The sequence below is a fragment of the Gopherus evgoodei genome, chromosome 3, assembly GCF_007399415.2.
Source record: "Gopherus evgoodei ecotype Sinaloan lineage chromosome 3, rGopEvg1_v1.p, whole genome shotgun sequence".
Taxonomy (NCBI): Eukaryota; Metazoa; Chordata; order Testudines; family Testudinidae; genus Gopherus; species Gopherus evgoodei.
In genome coordinates, this window is record NC_044324.1 from 24890384 (window position 1) to 24907417 (window position 17034).

General features: G+C 40.6%; 1 protein-coding gene across 2 annotated transcripts in view; it reads left to right on the forward strand.

The window, feature by feature from the left end:
• Positions 1–16540, forward strand: part of CD2AP (CD2 associated protein) — a 138112-nt gene extending 121572 nt beyond the window's left edge. The window contains exons 14-18 of one of the 2 annotated variants that reach the window (XM_030555303.1): positions 2361–2473; positions 4549–4638; positions 11251–11435; positions 13059–13122; positions 14032–16540. In XM_030555303.1, coding sequence (XP_030411163.1) covers positions 2361–2473; positions 4549–4638; positions 11251–11435; positions 13059–13122; positions 14032–14073 — 494 coding nt within the window. In that variant the 3' untranslated portion in view covers positions 14074–16540. Of the gene's footprint in view, positions 1–2360; positions 2474–4548; positions 4639–11250; positions 11436–13058; positions 13123–14031 lie in introns of those variants that run through there. The other variant, XM_030555304.1, reaches the window with a different exon arrangement.
• The last annotated feature ends 494 nt before the right edge of the window (positions 16541–17034 follow it).

The window sequence follows — 17034 nt, forward strand, 5'->3', positions numbered from 1 at the left end:
TGATATGCCAGAAATATTGCTCTCTCTGGATACAGATGGGTCTCTTAAAACTTCAGTGCCTAGCATGTGACTCGACCATGGGAGACAGGCTGGCATCCTTCACAGTATGTGAAATAATTCAGTTTGTGCATCTCTTTAAGCTTACTGCAACATGGTTCCTCCTTCCTGCTGCTACCACAGGCAAAAGGAAACTTCCTAAGACAGAAAGAATATATAAATAGCATATTTTACTCTGTCTCCCTTTTCTCATCCTCATTGTTACTCTAATACATAACTAATGGAGGCCCAGGTTTACTTTTTAACACAAGTTTCTGCTCTTTGATTAGGTGGGCCATTAAGAATATGAAAGTGTCTCCTTGATAGCTACTTCAGGACATTTAGCAAATTGTATACTGTGTTGGACCTGACCTTTTTATCTTGTGGCTATCCTTTTCTTCCCAAACTGCCCTCTGCATCAATCTCCTTATATCCATTACTCTGTCCTTTCCTCAGCTCTCAAATTTCTCCTTCCATTTCTCTCCACTCATCTCCGTTCCCTTTACATCTACTTTTCCCTTCTGTTGCCACCATTAATATACATTTACAAAGGGTGATAGGTGCCCTTAAAAATCCCTTAGTAGAATTTGTCCAGTTTAGCTAAGCAACAACTAAAAGGAGGGATAGGCAAGTTGAGATATCTGAAAGGTGTAATCACCAAGGAGGAAACAAAATTTCTTAAGGATATACAAAGATGTGTAGCTAAAAGTAATGGAAAGACACTTGAGTTGGTTTAAAAATTCAGAGAAAACTTCTAATAGTGAGATCTCCAGTCTGTGAATGCCCCATCACTTGAGCCATTTGAAATTCTCCTGGGTAAAACACTAAAGTACTATGGAAAGACTGACCAGATGACCCCAAAAGGTCTTTTCCATCTATGATTTCTACGATACTTAAAACTTGAAGATTGATGAGGGAATCTGGAAGGATAATGTAATAAATAGGGAATTAAGTTAAATGTTAGCTGCTGATCGATAAATCATAATGCATTTGGCAGAAGTTATGATGCAGAACCAAAAACACTAAGTGTGTATTGACTTGCTTTCAAGTTTATATCAAGATTTGACTGTAGAGATAAACATTAACAGATGGTAAATTTTAACCAAAATGGAAGTCAGTATGTATTATGCAGATATCTTACAAATTAAAATACTCTTTCATAATACATGACATATAATATTGTGATAATGATGTTTAAGTGCTTTACAAATGCTTTTACAAAGGGGTAAATTGAGGCACTGAGAGGTTAACCCGTAGCCACACAGTGGATAAACTAGCTTTAACTACTTCAGTTTTAGCACTCTAAAATCATTTACTCTTACTGTTAAATGGTGTTTTGTCCTAATGGCTATTTGTATCCCTGGGGTGTAAGTAGTTGACACTTATCTCAAGGAGCAAGGAGGAGTCAAAGAATGCAGGGAAACAATACTTAAATTACCAGATTCTTTATATAGTGTGCAGGCAGAGGCAGATTCACACCTAACATGAAAAGATGTCTAAACTAGCAGAAAGTGAAAATAAATGAAACATTTAGAATGTTTGACTACAAATCTCTCGAACGCTTGCAGCTTCTCTGTAGACAAGTATCAGAGGGTAGCCGTGTTAGTCTGGATCTGTAGACAAGTTATTTATTGTACATATAAAGCCTGCTGAAATTGAAGGTGAGAGCTAATAGGAGCCATTTTTACAACTCAATGTACACATTTAAGCAGATTTAACATGAGTGAATGTGTGCTACCTATTTTATCATTCCTCTTGAGACCCTTAGTAGTGACTTAAAACTTTCTACATTGGTTCTTCTGTTAGGGTTCCAGTAACTTTTGATTCACATGCTTAATTTCAAGAGCATCAAGATAAGAAAATACACTGTTCATAAAACTCTTAAATGGATCTAAACTGACATGGCTCAAAATTATTATGCTATTCTGAATTTTCTTCAAAAATGTTTCAAGAAACAATTGAAACAATTATGTATTTTCCTCAACACTTGAGTTTGAAATCTGCTTCATGCCACCTTCTCTCTTGAGCCTCTCTTGTTCTGGTGGGAATATGAATTTGAATTTCTTGTTTTTAAACTGTTTTATTAGCTAATAGATGCCAATTATCTCTAGTTTCTTTAATGAAAATGTTGTTTTTCAGACTTCCTAAAAGCATGTGACAGTTATTTCTTGCATATCCTAAGAGCATAGTGTGCTGAAAGTCTTTTGAATGTACTGTTGTTCTAATCAGTTCTCTTCTCCTTAGTGATTTTTTTAAAATAATTGTTTCTACTTCCTGAGAACCTTTTGAACTTAAAGGGGGTCTGTGTTCCCACCTTCTTTTAGATCTTTTAAGTTTTGATGTAATAGCTACCTCAGATAATCTGTCACACCCTACTGCAAGCAGACCGAAGATGCCTGGCAGGAGGCTGCCTACTCGTTTCAACGGCAATCATTCTGTGAGTACATTGACTATATTATTCCAAAGATAAATTTAGGATATCTGCTTCCCACAAGAGAGAATTTTATTGGACAACATCACTCTAGGGAAGTCATTTCATTAGCAAATGACCGAGAGAGAGTTGATAGGAACATGTATCCACAAATGGAAAAGTAAAGATGAAAATGAGTATAACTGAATATAGCAGCATCACGACTGCAGTTAAAAAAAATAATAGATTTTCCTATCTAATCCATTGGGTTTTGACACTGTTTCCTATTTCTCTGACTACTCAGATGGTGCTCCAATTGCATCAATAAAAGAAATTTCTCATTGTGTTTTTTTGATATTTCAACTCCACCAGTGTCCTCTGTTTTACCAGAGTAAGAACCCATAGTCCCTGGCCAGGGAATTTACAGTTTAGCATAGATTACTGTTCAGACATGCAAGATATCAAGTGCCACGATGAGTACATGTTGGAAATAGAATAATTTGTTTGTTTATCTTTATGCAGTTTTGTCAACTGAAGCTGTAATAGTCATGTGACATTGTGAGGTCCACACAGACCAGCAGTGGGTTCTGTTACCACCTCTCATGTAACTTTGGGATCCTTTGTGCTGTGCAGCTTTAGTTCAATTCACTGACACCAGTAGCCTGCCCACAAGCACAGGCTCTCTCTTAGTTTACTTACTTTGCAGAGTAACATCAACAGCATTTCCAATCCCAGGTATCCCCGAGTTCTTAATTACCAGACGCTCAAATTGTTCCCCTCTGACTCCTCATCCCCAAAAGTGTGAAAGCAGCCCTCCCCCCAAAGTTATCAGTACACTTTGGCACACACTCTCCGTACAGTTTGCACACCAGAGCCCTTGTCTGGATAAAAATAAAAAGTTTGTTTAATAGAAAAAGCACAGACTCGAAGAAATAATAAGGGAAAGCACACAGAAAATAACCCTAAAGATGCAACTTCAGGCTTTACACTTTTGTATCAGATAAACATCTCTTTTCTAATAAGAGTTACCTCTTGCCTTAAAACAGCTTCTCCTATAGCTATCCCCTAGCTATAGGAGGGATCCAGTGTTCATGGACAGCCCCCACCTTGAGATTGTCCCCAAGTTCTGCAAGCTCTTCGTTTTTCAAAGACTGCGGTTTTCTTTTCAGTTTCAGGGGGCTGTTCTCATTTTGTGTTGATGGTTCCTCATTATTTTTTTCCTGGGCTTGGACAATGGCTGTGTGCTTGAAGGCAGTCTCACCTGGGTGGAGAGGTAGTCTCAGCCTGCCTGATTGCTTCACTGCCCTGTTGTGAGGTGATCCTGAAGTGGCACCACAGTTATAATTAAAATTTTTATATATGCAATCATACACTTTCAAAACTATAACCTGTACGCATACACCTCATAATGATTAATAAATTCATTGCATTACAGGCTTTCATAAAAGATCATTACCCATTTTATTCTTATAGCAAAATATCACAGTACGCTATCAGTTGGTTTAACTGCTTATTTGGGTGGGGTCTTAACCTTTTTTTCCCTTAAAGTGTTTGATTGTCCACGTCCTCAGTCTGTTACAACTCTTTTTAATGTGATTGAATTGTGGTTTTGTCCAAAGACCCCAATCAACATCAGGGGCTCATTTTGCTAAGCATTGCGGAAACATACATAATTCCTGCTCCAAGGAGCTGACAGCTAATTTAATAAACATTCGAGGGCAAGGGTGGTGGAGAAGAGTGTGAAAGACAGAAAAGGTTAACAATATTTTAGAAATCAAGTTAAGATCATCGGTGGTATTTCTGACAATATGCTTCAGTTATTGTTTTACTTTACTTCAGGGCTAGTCAATTATTTTATTTAATCAAGGTAAAGTCAAGGTCCAGACTTCAGAGAAAACAATAATAAAAAATAACAATGGTAATAATAAGTAAATACAAAGATTTTTGGGTCCATTCAAAAGTGTCTGGGAGTCTGGATTTACCCTGGGGTTCCCCTATTGACTGCCCTGTTTTACTCCATCCCACTTAGTAATTATATTGTAAGTTACTGTTTTATCTATTCTGCACACATTCTATTTAGTATGCATGTTTTTATTTACCAGCCAACTCAAAATGAGAGCACAGAAAAAATTGTGAAGGATCATAAAGAGGAGGAAGAAAGTGCCAAACCAAAGCCATCTGAAGTTAAAAAGGTACGAAGCTGAAATGATCAGATACACATATCAGACTACTAGCACTGCCATTCACTTTGATTGTATATGCACTTGCTGATTAATGCAGCCATACAGATTGCACTGATAGAGGAATGACTAGTTTTATATTGGGTAGCACAGAACTACGCTTCCAGTTCCAGAAGTAAGTTGGATGTCTGCTCCGCCACCTAGCTCCTGGATAAAGAAAAACAGGTTTGAGCAGAAGAGGCATGCAGAATGGCATAGCTTGACCTCAGTTACCACCCTGGAAGCTTGCTTAATAACTGATTTTAGGGAGCCCCATTACATTGCTGTTCTTGAAAGATAAGAGAGCTGGTGTCATCCTGGATTTTCTGGATAGTTGGTAAAAACTTCTGTGAATTTTACTTCCAAAGTAAATCTGATGGCAGGAGGCCAGGATTGCCAACGAGCAGTTACAGAAAGGTGGGGGAGCGTGTTGAGAGTGGGCAACCCAATGAGAAGAGGGAGGCAAACGCCTCCCCTCATTCCAGGGACAACTTGTATGATTCCTAGCAGAGTCCCACCTCTCTCCTGGGACAACATTACGAAAAGTCCTTTCCGCAAAGGAGAACTCCTAATCTTAAGTGGGCTGCTCCTTTTGGGTAAAACTGCCTCAGTTACTAAGGTTCTGGTACATTGTTCTCCTACCGTGCCAATGGGTTCTCAGCATAGTGAAACAGATTATACGCTCTAGTTCTTTCTACCCCCCCTTCCCACTCACCTTCCCTGTCCCTCTTCAGGGACCCCTCTCACAAGAGTCTCCTTGCACAGGAGGTAAAGGGGTTGCTACAGCTGGGTGCGGTGGAAGAAGTTCCTCTCAAGTACAGGAACAAGGGATTCTAGTCACAGTACTTCTTAATCCCAAAGTCCAAGGGTGGTCTATGGCCCATCCTGAACTTGCAAGACCTCAACAAATACATAAAGAAGTTAAAGTTCCACATGGTTTCCCTGGCTTCTATTATCCCCTCCCTGGATCTCGGAGACTGGTATGCTTCCCTCAACTTGAAGGATGCATACTTCCGCATGGTGATCTTCAAAGGCACAGACACTTCCTCCGGTTTGCGGTGTGGCCCCACCACTACCAGTTTGCGGTCCTCCCTTTCGGCCTGCAGCACCAAGAGTGTTTACCAAGTGCACGTCGATTGTAGCCGCTTACCACAGGCACTAGGGTATTCAGATCTATCCATACCTCAATGGCTGGCTTATCAAGGGCAGTTCCCCCAGGTCTCAAGTCCAAAGGGATGTTGCAGTGCTTCAGACCACGTGTCACTCTCTGAGCCTACTGGTAAATGACAAAAAGTTGATGTTAGTGCCAGTGCAGAGGATAGAGTTCATCGGAGTGGTCCTCAACTCGACCTGTGCCAGGGCGTTCCTGCCACTGGAAAGGTTCCACATACTCATAGACTCTAGGACTGGAAGGGACCTCGAGAGGTCATCGAGTCCAGTCCCCTGCCCTCATGGCAGGACCAAATACTGTCTAGACCATCCCTAATAGACATTTATCTAACCTACTCTTAAATATCTCCAGAGATGGAGATTCCACAACTTCCCTAGGCAATCTATTCCAGTGTTTAACTACCCTGACAGTTAGGAACTTTTTCCTAATGTCCAACCGAAATCTCCCTTGCCGCAGTTTAAGCCCATTGCTTCTTGTTCTATCATTGGAGGCTAAGGTGAACAAGTTCTCTCCCTCCTCCTGATGACACCCTTTTAGATACCTGAAAACTGCTATCAGGTCCCCTCTCAGTCTTCTCTTTTCCAAACTAAACAAACCCAATTCCTTCAGCCTTCCTTCATAGGTCATGTTCTCAAGACCTTTAATCATTCTGTTGCTCTCTCTGGACCCTCTCCAATTTCTCCACATCTTTCTTGAAATGCGGTGCCCAGAACTGGACACAATACTCCAGTTGAGGCCTAACCAGCGCAGAGTAAAGCGGAAGAATGACTTCTCGTGTATTGTTTACAACACACCTGTTAATGCATCCCAGAATCACGTTTGCTTTTTTTGCAACAGTATCACACTGTTGATTCATATTAAGCTTGTGGTCCACTATGACCCCTAGATCTCTTTCTGCCATACTCCTTCCTAGACAGTCTCTTCCCATTCTGTATGTGTGAAACTGATTGTTCCTTCCTAAGTGGAGCACTTTGCATTTATCTTTATTGAACTTCATCCTGTTTACCTCAGACCATTTCTCCAATTTGTCCAGATCATTTTGAATTTTGACCCTGTCCTCCAAAGCAGTTGCAGTCCCTCCCAGTTTGGTATCATCCGCAAACTTAATAAGCGTACTTTCTATGCCAACATCTAAATCGTTGATGAAGATATTGAACAGAGCCGGTCCCAAAACAGACCCCTGCGGAACCCCACTTGTTATACCTTTCTAGCAGGATTGGGAGCCATTAATAAACTACTCTCTGAGTACGGTTATCCAGCCAGTTATGCACCCACCTTATAGTAGCCCCATCTAAATTGTACTTTCCTAGTTTATTCTATAAGAATATCATGCGAGGACCGTGTCAAATGCCTTACTAAAGTCTAGGTATACACATCCACCGCTTCTCCCTTATCCACAAGGCTCGTTATCCTATCCAAGAATGCTATCAGATAGTTTGACACGATTTGTTCTTTACAAATCCATGCTGGCTATTCCCTATCCCTTACCACCTTCCAAATGTTATGCAGATGATTTCTTTAACTACCCACTCCATTATCTTCCCTGGCACGAAGTTAAACTAACTGGTCTGTAGTTTCCTGGGTTGTTTTTATTTCCTTTTTTATAGATGGGGCACTATATTTGCCCCCTTCCAGTCTTCTGGAATCTCCCCCGTCTCCCATGATTTCCCAAAGATAATAGCTAGAGGCTCAGATACCTCCTCTATTAACTCCTTGAGTATTCTAGGTTGCATTTCATCAGGCCCTGGTGACTTGCAGGCATCTAACTTTTCTAAGTGATTTTTTACTTGCTCTTTTTTTATTTTATCTTCTAAACCTACCCTCTTCCCCTAAGCATTCACTATATTAGACATTCCTTCAGACTTCTCAGTGAAGACCGAACAAAGAAGTCATTAAGCATCTCTGCCATTTCCAAGTCTCCCGTTACGTTTCCCCCTCCTCACGAGCAGGGGCCTACCCTGTCCTTGGTCTTCCTCTTGCTTCTAAGTATTGATAAAAGTCGTCTGTTTCCCTTTATTCCCATAGCTAGTTTGAGCTCATTTTGTGCCTTTGCCTTTCTAATCTTGCCTCTGCATTCCTGTTTTATTTGCCTATATTCGTCCTTTGTAATCTGACCTAGTTTCCATTTTTTATATGACGCCTTTTTATTTTGTAGGTCACGCAAGATCTTGTTGTTAAGCCAAAGTGGTCTTTTGCCACATTTTCTATCTTTCCTAACCATCGGAATAGCTTGCTTTTGGGCCCTTAATAGCATCCCTTTGAAAAACTGCCAACTCTCCTGTTGTTGTATTGATGAACCTCATTGTAGAAGTCTCCGTGTTCCCTCTAACTACAGCCAGGGTCTGTCTGCCTTCTCGGTCGCATGGCAGCGTGCACTTAAGTGGTCCGCTGTGCCTGGCTCTGAATGCAGCCCCTGCAATGATTGGGGATGGTCTATTCCTAGTCCAGAAACGGCCAGAAAAGATCATTACCATTCCCCAGGTGATACTTACCTCGCTGTGATGGTGGACCGACCGCAGGACAATCCTGGAGGAAGTTACATTTGACAACCCCTCCCTCACTCCATTGAGTTGGTGTCAGATGCCTTGACTGGGATGCACACTGTCTACATCAACAGGCAAAGGGGAGCGCGCTCGTCGACACTCTGTCAAGAGGCACTCCATCTGTGGGACTTCTGTATCAGCCACAAAATCCACCTGGAAGCTTGTCACCTTCCCGGTGTCAAGAATATGCTGATGGACCAGCTCAGCAGGGACTTTTCTTCTCACCATGAGTGGTCGCTTCATCCAGAGGTAGCCTGCTTGATCTTCTAAAGGTGGGGAACCTGTTTTCTGCCAGACAGAACAGGAAATGCCACCAGTTTTGCTCTCGGCAAGGTCTGAGCAAGGGCTCCCTCTCTGATGCCTTCCTCCTCTGATGGCCAGGGAACCTGATGTACACATTTCCTCCAATTCCACTCATCGGCAGGCTCCTGGCAAAGATCAAGAGACAAAGCGCAGGTTGTTGTCATCCCCCCGGCGTGGCCTCACCAACATTGGTTAGACATGTTAATGAGCTTGTCAGCAGTCCCTCCCTTCCCAACCTGTACTTGCTGTCACAGGACCACGATTGGCTCCTACACCCCAGCCTAGAGTCTCTGCACCTCTTGGCATGGATGCTGCATGGCTGAACCCGGAGGAACGGACCTGTTTGGAAAGAGTCCAACTGGTCCTCCTGAGAAGTAGGAAGCCCTCAACCAGACCGACTTACTGGGACAATTGGATGAGGTTTTCCCACTGAGCATCTGTGCACGGCATCTTTCTCTCACGTTCTTCCATACAGGCTGTCCTGGAGTACCTGCTCCATTTGAGGAACCAGAGCCTGGCACACACTTCCATTAGACTCCAAAACGAAACTGCTGAACTTCAGTTCATTTGCAAATTTGACACCATCAGCTCAGGATTAAACAAAGACTGTGAATGGCTAGCCAACTACAAAAGCAGTTTTTCCTCCCTAGGTGTTCACACCTTAGCTGCTAGAAGAGGGCCTCATCCTCCCTGATTGAACTAACCTTGTTATCTCTAGACTGATTCTTGCCTGCATATTTATACCTGCCTCTGGAAATTTCCACCACATGTGTCTGACAAAGTGAATATTCACCCATGAAAGCTTATGCTCCAATACTTCTGTTAGTCTATAAAGTGCCACAGGACTCTTTGTCGCTTTTTACAGATCCAGACTAACACAGCTACCCCTCTGATACTCTTCCATTAGAGTACATCTAGCAGCCATCTCCGCTTTTCATCCGCCGATCCAAGGACAGATGGTGTCTTCCCATTACATGAGTCAGATTCTTGAGAGGGCTCGAGAGATGCTTCCCGCAGGTACAGACTCCTGTCCCACAGTGGGATCTTAAACTTGGTCCTTTCTAGTCTCACCAGCCCACCCTTTGAGTGCTGGGTTCTTGCTCCCTTTTACACTTGTCATGGAAGGTCACTTTCCTGGGGGCAGTGATGTCGGCAAGACAGGTCTCTGAAATTCAAGTCTTGACCTCAGAACCAATATGTGGCAAGCCATGGCCAAGTTCGAAGGGTCACTCCCCAAAGCTTCCAAGAAGGAGTTTCGAGCGATCCTTGATGAGGGTACAACCGCGGCCAGGGTGGACCTCCAGGCAGCGGCAGATGCTGCGGACACTGCTGCCCACACCATGGCTTTCACTATCTCCACTATCTCCTGTTGGCTGTTCCTCTCTGAGTTGTCCACCAACGCTCAGCAGTCAATGCAGGAACCTGCCCTTTGACGGCCAGGCTCTATTTGCAGAGCAGACAGACAGCAAGTCACATGGCCTCAGTGACTCCCACAGTACCCTAAAAATCCTGGGTCTCTGTGTCCCAGCCATGGTGCATAAGCAGTTCAAACTGCAACAGCCACAGGGCCAGGGGAGCCAGCCTTGGCAGGACCAGCCCTATAAATGAGCCAAGGGCTACAAGCGCCACCCACCTCTGCCCAGCCGGGCTTGACCCATAATAAGCAGGGGGCCAAATTCGACGAGAACACAGGCGTCTTTGCGGCCTTCTTGGCACACATCCCTATCCAGGACATCTGTAGAGCTGCAACGTGGTCCTCTGTTCACACATTTACCACTCATCATGCTATCACTCAGCAGGCCAGAGACGACACTGTGTTTGGCAGAGCTGTGTTGCAATCTACACGTCCGTGAACTCCTACCCACTTCAAGGGTACTGTTTTGGAGTCACCCAATATGGAATGGACATGAGAAGCACTCGAAGAAAAGACAGTTACCTTCTCCGTAACTGGTGTTCTTTGAGATGTGTTGCTCATGTCCATTTCATAACCGCCCTCCTTCCCCACTGTTGGAGTTTCTGGCAAAAAGGAACTGAGGGTGGGGGGAGCCAGCAGCACCTCTTATACCATGCTATCCGGGCACCACTCCAGAGGACGCCAGAGCCAGTCCCTTATGGATACTGCTGAGGGAAAAACTTACAGCACCGATGCATGTGCTGAGCATGCTTAGCTAATATGGAATGGATGTGAGCAACATATCTCAAACAACAGCAGTTACAGAAAAGGTAACAGTCTTTTCTCAAGGTAGTAGTTCCAGCTAATGGGAGACACGCCAGATAGGCTCTTTGGCCTTATACATTGATTACTCACAGAACATGATCTGGCACAAGTATGTACTGCCTTGTAAAATGGAGTATGCTTCCTGCCACGATTGAAATGCCCCGAGTACATAAATGTGCTGTGTACACTACAAAAAAACAGTGTAACAAGTTGGATAGTTCTGTGTACCATTTTTATAGTGTAACACATTGGGTTGAAATAATACTTGAAATAAAAACACACAATTTGCGTGGTGTGTTCTCCCCAATTTATAGTGAATTCATTGTTACCTTTTTATTGATTTGTTTCAGTCACCTGTGTTTACTTCAACACCTCTATCTTCATCTCCAAGACCGAATTCTATTTTACTCAGTTCTGCTGCTGGAGAAATCACAGTTAAAGACCAAACAGATGGGGGGGAAAATTCTGTGGACAATCTCAGGATTCAGATTAATCAGTTGTTGAGTATTGTAGAAGCACTGAAAAAAGATCATAGGTAATTATTTTTTAATTCCTCTTACTCCTCAATTGAATATATTTAACAAATTCTGTTCTAAATATTATTGTATACTGGAAAATTTATTTTCAAAGGTAAGTTTTCCATATTGATCACTCTGCATTAGGCATCTTGCTTTAGAAGTTCACCCAACAGATTATATAATGAATATATATTAATTTTTGTTCTGAAATACAGTAACTCCTCACTTAAAGTTGTCCCAGTTAACATTGTTTCATTGTTACGTTGCTGATCAATTAGGGAACATGCTCGTTTAAAGTTGTGCAATGCTCCCTTCTAACATTGTTTGGCAGCCGCCTGCTTTGTCCATTGCTTTCAGGCAGAGCAGCCCGGTGGAACTAGCTGGTGGGTGGTTGGAACCAGGGTGGACCGACAGCCCCCTATCAGCTCTCCCTATCAGCTCCCCCCTCCCCCAAGTTCCCTGTGCTGCAGCCGCCCAGCAGGCTAGCAGTTGCAGCTGTCCCTCCCCCCACTGCCATGTGCTACTTCCAGAGACTCCTGCTTGCTGGGAAGGGGGAGGGGGAGGCTAATGTCAGGGTGTCCCCCTCCCCCTGCTCTTGCACCCTGCTTACCCCTTCTCCATATAGAGCAGGGAGGGGACAGGCATGGAGAGAGAGAGAGCTTGGGGCAGCAGCTGCTGTCTCAACTTCCTGATCCACTTAAAAAGACAATGTACTTAAGAGTGGGTCAGCTTACTTAAAGGGGCAGTGTGCATCTCTCTCGCTCTCCCACACACAAGGTGTGTGTCTGTCTGTCTGCTATGCCGTCTCCCCTCCCTCCTGTTCATGCTGCCTTGATGAGAGGCTACATTAACAACGTGTTAACCCTTGAGGGCTCAGCCGAGTGCTAGTTTATCATTTAGCAGCAAGGCATTCTCTGGGAAATAACCCTCCCTCTTCCACCCTCTAACTTCACCACCTCAGCCAAGCTTCACAATCATCATAGCTGTGAACAGTATTAAATTGGTTGTTTAGAATGTATACTGTGTGTATGTCTATATAATACATAGATGTCTATATAATATATAGTTTTTTGTCTGGTGAAAAAAATTTCCCTGGAACCCAGCCCCCCTATTTACATTAATTGTTATGCGGAACTTGGATTCACTTAACATCGTTTTGCTTAAAGTTGTATTTTTCAGGAACATAACTGCACCGTTAAGCGAGGAGTTACTGTATTGCTGAGATTGCATTCTTCCTCCTTTTGTGTTTTTTTACTTTTTTTATCACCGTTACCAATGTTCCGTAAATGGTTACTCTTCAAGCAAAAATAAAAATTCTTGTAACAGAGAGATAGCGATCAGCAATGCTCTTTCAAAATTCATCTCAAGATGTTTGTAAATAAGACCAACCCTCTAAAGGGTCTGTCCTGCCCCAATATTTTACATAAATTGTTTTATAAGAGTAATATTGCATGGAAAATATTCCTAAGGAATACTTAAATATGTGTAGCATATATGTGATAGAGTGTTGCCAAGAACCTGTTATGTAAATTAATTCCCGTATCAGTGGCAATTTCAGTTCTCAACACCATAAGATAGAAGACCATGGTTTGTTTTTTTTTCAGTTGCAATAATATTTTAATTTTGTTTATAATTTATAGCAGCAAATTGGAAAAACTAAAAAAAGATTTGGAGGAAGAGAAGATGATGCGAAGTCTCCTAGAGGTAATTTTAGTGATGAGGACAGTGTATAGACGTGTATACAGTACTCTTATGACAAAGGAAGGCTAATGAAAACCTTTAACAGTCTTGTTTGATCTCTGTATCATTAGTATAAATCTGAATGATTGCCTAGTGGCATGTAGGTACATATACTGTACAATAAGCTTTGCGACTTGTTTTTTCTATCTTCAAGCTGTGTGGAAAAACAGTCTGTTTTACAGGGAGTAATTCTGAGTACATATCACTTATGAATACTGCATGTATGGAATAGTCAATATGGGTTCATCCTAGGTGAACATTTATACACAATCTTATTTTTAGACAGACACAAAAGGGACCCTATTTGAAAGTATCCTTCAACTCACCAAAAGGTGTAATTTCACACATTTGAAAAGACTATGGACCATATTCTGTGTTAACAGATTTTTACTAGTGTACCTCCGTAGTAATCAGTGGAGTTCTTTCAGATTTGCAATGGTGTAACTAAGACAAGTATATTTCACATTATCATGTAGTATGGTAGGCTTAGTGTGAAATTTTGTACATGATCCATTTTAGGAAGAAAGTCTTGAGATGATGCACCAACCCATACAATCATATAATGCAGGAGAAGTCATTAATTCAATTCAGAGAACAAACTTGTTCTGTGGTGCACTTTAATCAGAACCAACTAATTCAATAAAATTTACCATACAAATAGACAATATGCATTTTAAAATGAATCTTTTAAGCCATGGCTACTTAGTTGTATGTTGTTTTTAAATTGTTCAATGCATTTTTAATAATGAAAGTTGCTTAGGATGAATTGCAAAGAAAAATTGATGGAAAGATTAAGATTTTGGTAAAAATCATGAAAATTAAAGATACTGATATTGGGTAGTTCATTATTCTCATAATGTTTTTCTTTTCCAGGCTGAAATAGAAAAGCTGAAGAAAGCAGTCATGTCTACATGAGTCAGCCACAGACTCAGTGTCCTTAACTTGTCAGGAATTCAGAAACATAATGCAAATAGAACTGAGGGGTTTTTTTTTAGTTCAGTAAAATGAAAGCTGGTGTTTCTTGGGCTTAGAGGGGGGAAAGAAAGAGTAAAGAGGAATATAGTCTTGTATTCAGAGAGAGAAGATAAAAAAAAATTGATGTAATTTTTTTTGCCAGTATAAAAGAGGCCTTATTTCTTACTGTGCTGGAATTGCAGACCTTTATTTTCTGGTTTGCTTGAAAATACTACTGAATCTGTATAAAAAGAAGAGGGAATTCTTAATAGATTTGTATTGAATACTTGTAGTGTAATTTTTAAAGAGATCTATGCTATAAATAGGGTGATATATCTTTACAAGTAATCTGTAAAATAGTCAATTGGGAAGGACAGAGTAACCTAATAGTAATTGTAGTCTACTTTTCCCAGACACACAAAAGGGAGTATGATATTTGTATATTATTTTTTAATTTTAGCATTCTTTCCCGGGATTACACTGTTGTGCCTGTCTGCAGTGAGAGTATTCGTAATAAGCTGTTTTATAATTTGGGTGATGAGACAAGAATTTGGTGGTCCTATGTGGCAGATTAATCGTCTATGCATAGTAGTAATTAGTGATCTAATCAAAATAGTTTCTTAAACAGCAAACATTTTGTCACTTGCACTGTAGGATTCATAAAAGGGGTTTATGATTGAACCATAAAACTATAGTAGGACAAAGTTAATTCTTAAAACCACAAAAAAAGGAAAAAAGAAATCCACAGTAAGGCTAAATGCTGTTGTTCCCAGGTATCGTAGTACATACAACATGCAAAATCAGCCTTAATTCTGGATTTTTTTGCTTTTCTGAATTTAAATCTAGCTCATCAGTCTTCAGTGGTTTTTCTTTTTTGCAGTAATAGTAGTATTAAAAAAGAACAATTTAAAAGCATCCTTCATATGAATTGCAATTTTCAGAGTCTTCAGTCAGCCATGTGCATATACACATACACGTTCATACAGTCTTTTAAAATTGGGTAGTATTACCCAACGGACACAGATGGCTCCAGACAAATCACTTTGGGCTCTTATGTAAATATTGAGACTTTTTTAAAAGCATATTACTTATGCCATAAACCATAAGCTCTCAGTATGTTATGTAAATCCAAATGTAATCACATTTTAAAGAAATGTATATTTTCACGCAATAGATTGGAACAGCTTGTGATGAATCATTGTGCTGATCTGACACAATGTCTTTCATGTATTCCCCATGGAAAAAGTTGAAAACTTGCAGGTCACATTGTACCTAACCCCCCCTGAGAGCAATGCAAATATCCAAGTAATAAATACTGAAAAACTATTCCCTGCTCTCTTCCTCCCCCTTAATTCATATTTTATTAATGCTATCCACAGCTGATACAAATCTACAATATTTCCAGCTTTTTAAATAGAAACCCTAATTAAAATGCATTGCTTCAATTAAGCAACAATCTCCTCATCTCTGATTGACCTAGCGGAATCTAGCATGCCCTCTAGTTTAACAAGCTAACCAATAAATAGTCTTGGCTTGTAAAACACCATTTAGATTTCTATTCATGTGAGTACAGTAGGGGTAATAATGTAGATTCATAAAGTAAAGTGAAAGTTTTTAATAAATCATGAGAACACTTTTCCATACATGGTGCACAAGAAGTGGCAAACATCTAAAGAGTGAATTGCATGATGTTGGTCTGCAGTTGCTGATTGCATTTTTCATGAAATCTGAATAGTAAATATATTCTACAAGTTTTAGGTTATATTTCTGAGAACCATTGCTGACCAGCTGGTTGAATATTAACTCTTAATTGCCTTGACGCATCACAAACGAAGACTTAAGCCACAACTTTATATCCAGGAATAATGGGTAGCAGTAGTGCTTCTCAGACACTAAACCTTGCATTTAGAACTCTTTTACCTCTTTACTTACTAAGTTTGATAATGCAAAGCAAGAAATGAGCCTAATGAAATAGAAGATTCTCTATTTTATATGCTCTTCACTGTGACCAGAGCATAAAACAAGTCCTATGATAGGTTGCTGTCATGATTATCACGTCTGTACTTAGGCTTATAGCAGACGAGCGGAACAAGACAATCAGTTAAATCAAAAATTGAAAGGTGTTATAAGAAGTTAATGGCCTTTTTCGCTGTAGCAATAAATGAACAAGTGCAATGACTTGATTTATTAAAAATCATCTTTTAAAAGTCGCTGCTATGAGTATTTTTAGCCATAAAGAAGTCGGCCTAATACGTCTTATCTATGATTAGTATTGTATAGTACAATGGAGGCGGGAAGGGTAATGTTTATACAGATGTTCCACAAAATACAAGTTCTTTAAAGCATAATGCTTCACTTACTTGTTTACAGGTGCTGTAAAAATCATGCATGCTATCAAAACTCCAGCAAATAAAAAAACCCAAACTTCGGTTAGTATGTTTGCTTTTTTATTGTTCAAGGAAGTTTTGAATTTTGTCTTAGTTGTATTACAACACAAGCTTGGAAAAGACATTAAATAAGGAAATTACTTTCTGAATCCTTCTGTTTGCCTTTTTTGCAACAGTGTTACACTGTTAACTCTTATTTAGCTTGTGATCCACTATGATCTCAGATCCCTTTCTGCAGTACTCATTTCTAGGCTGTCATTTCCAATTTTATATGCGTGCAACAGAATGTTCCTTCCTAAGTGGAGTACTTTGCTTTTATCCTTAGTGAATTTCATCCTATTTGCTTCAGACCATTTCTCCAGTTTGTCCAGATCATTTTTAATTTTAATCCTCTCTTCCAATACACTTGCAACTTCTCCCAGCTTGGTATCGTTCGCAAACTAGAAGTGTACTCTCTCTGCCATTATCTAAATCATTGAACAAACCTTCATCATTGATGAAGATATTGAACAAAACCAGACCCAGAATGTATCCA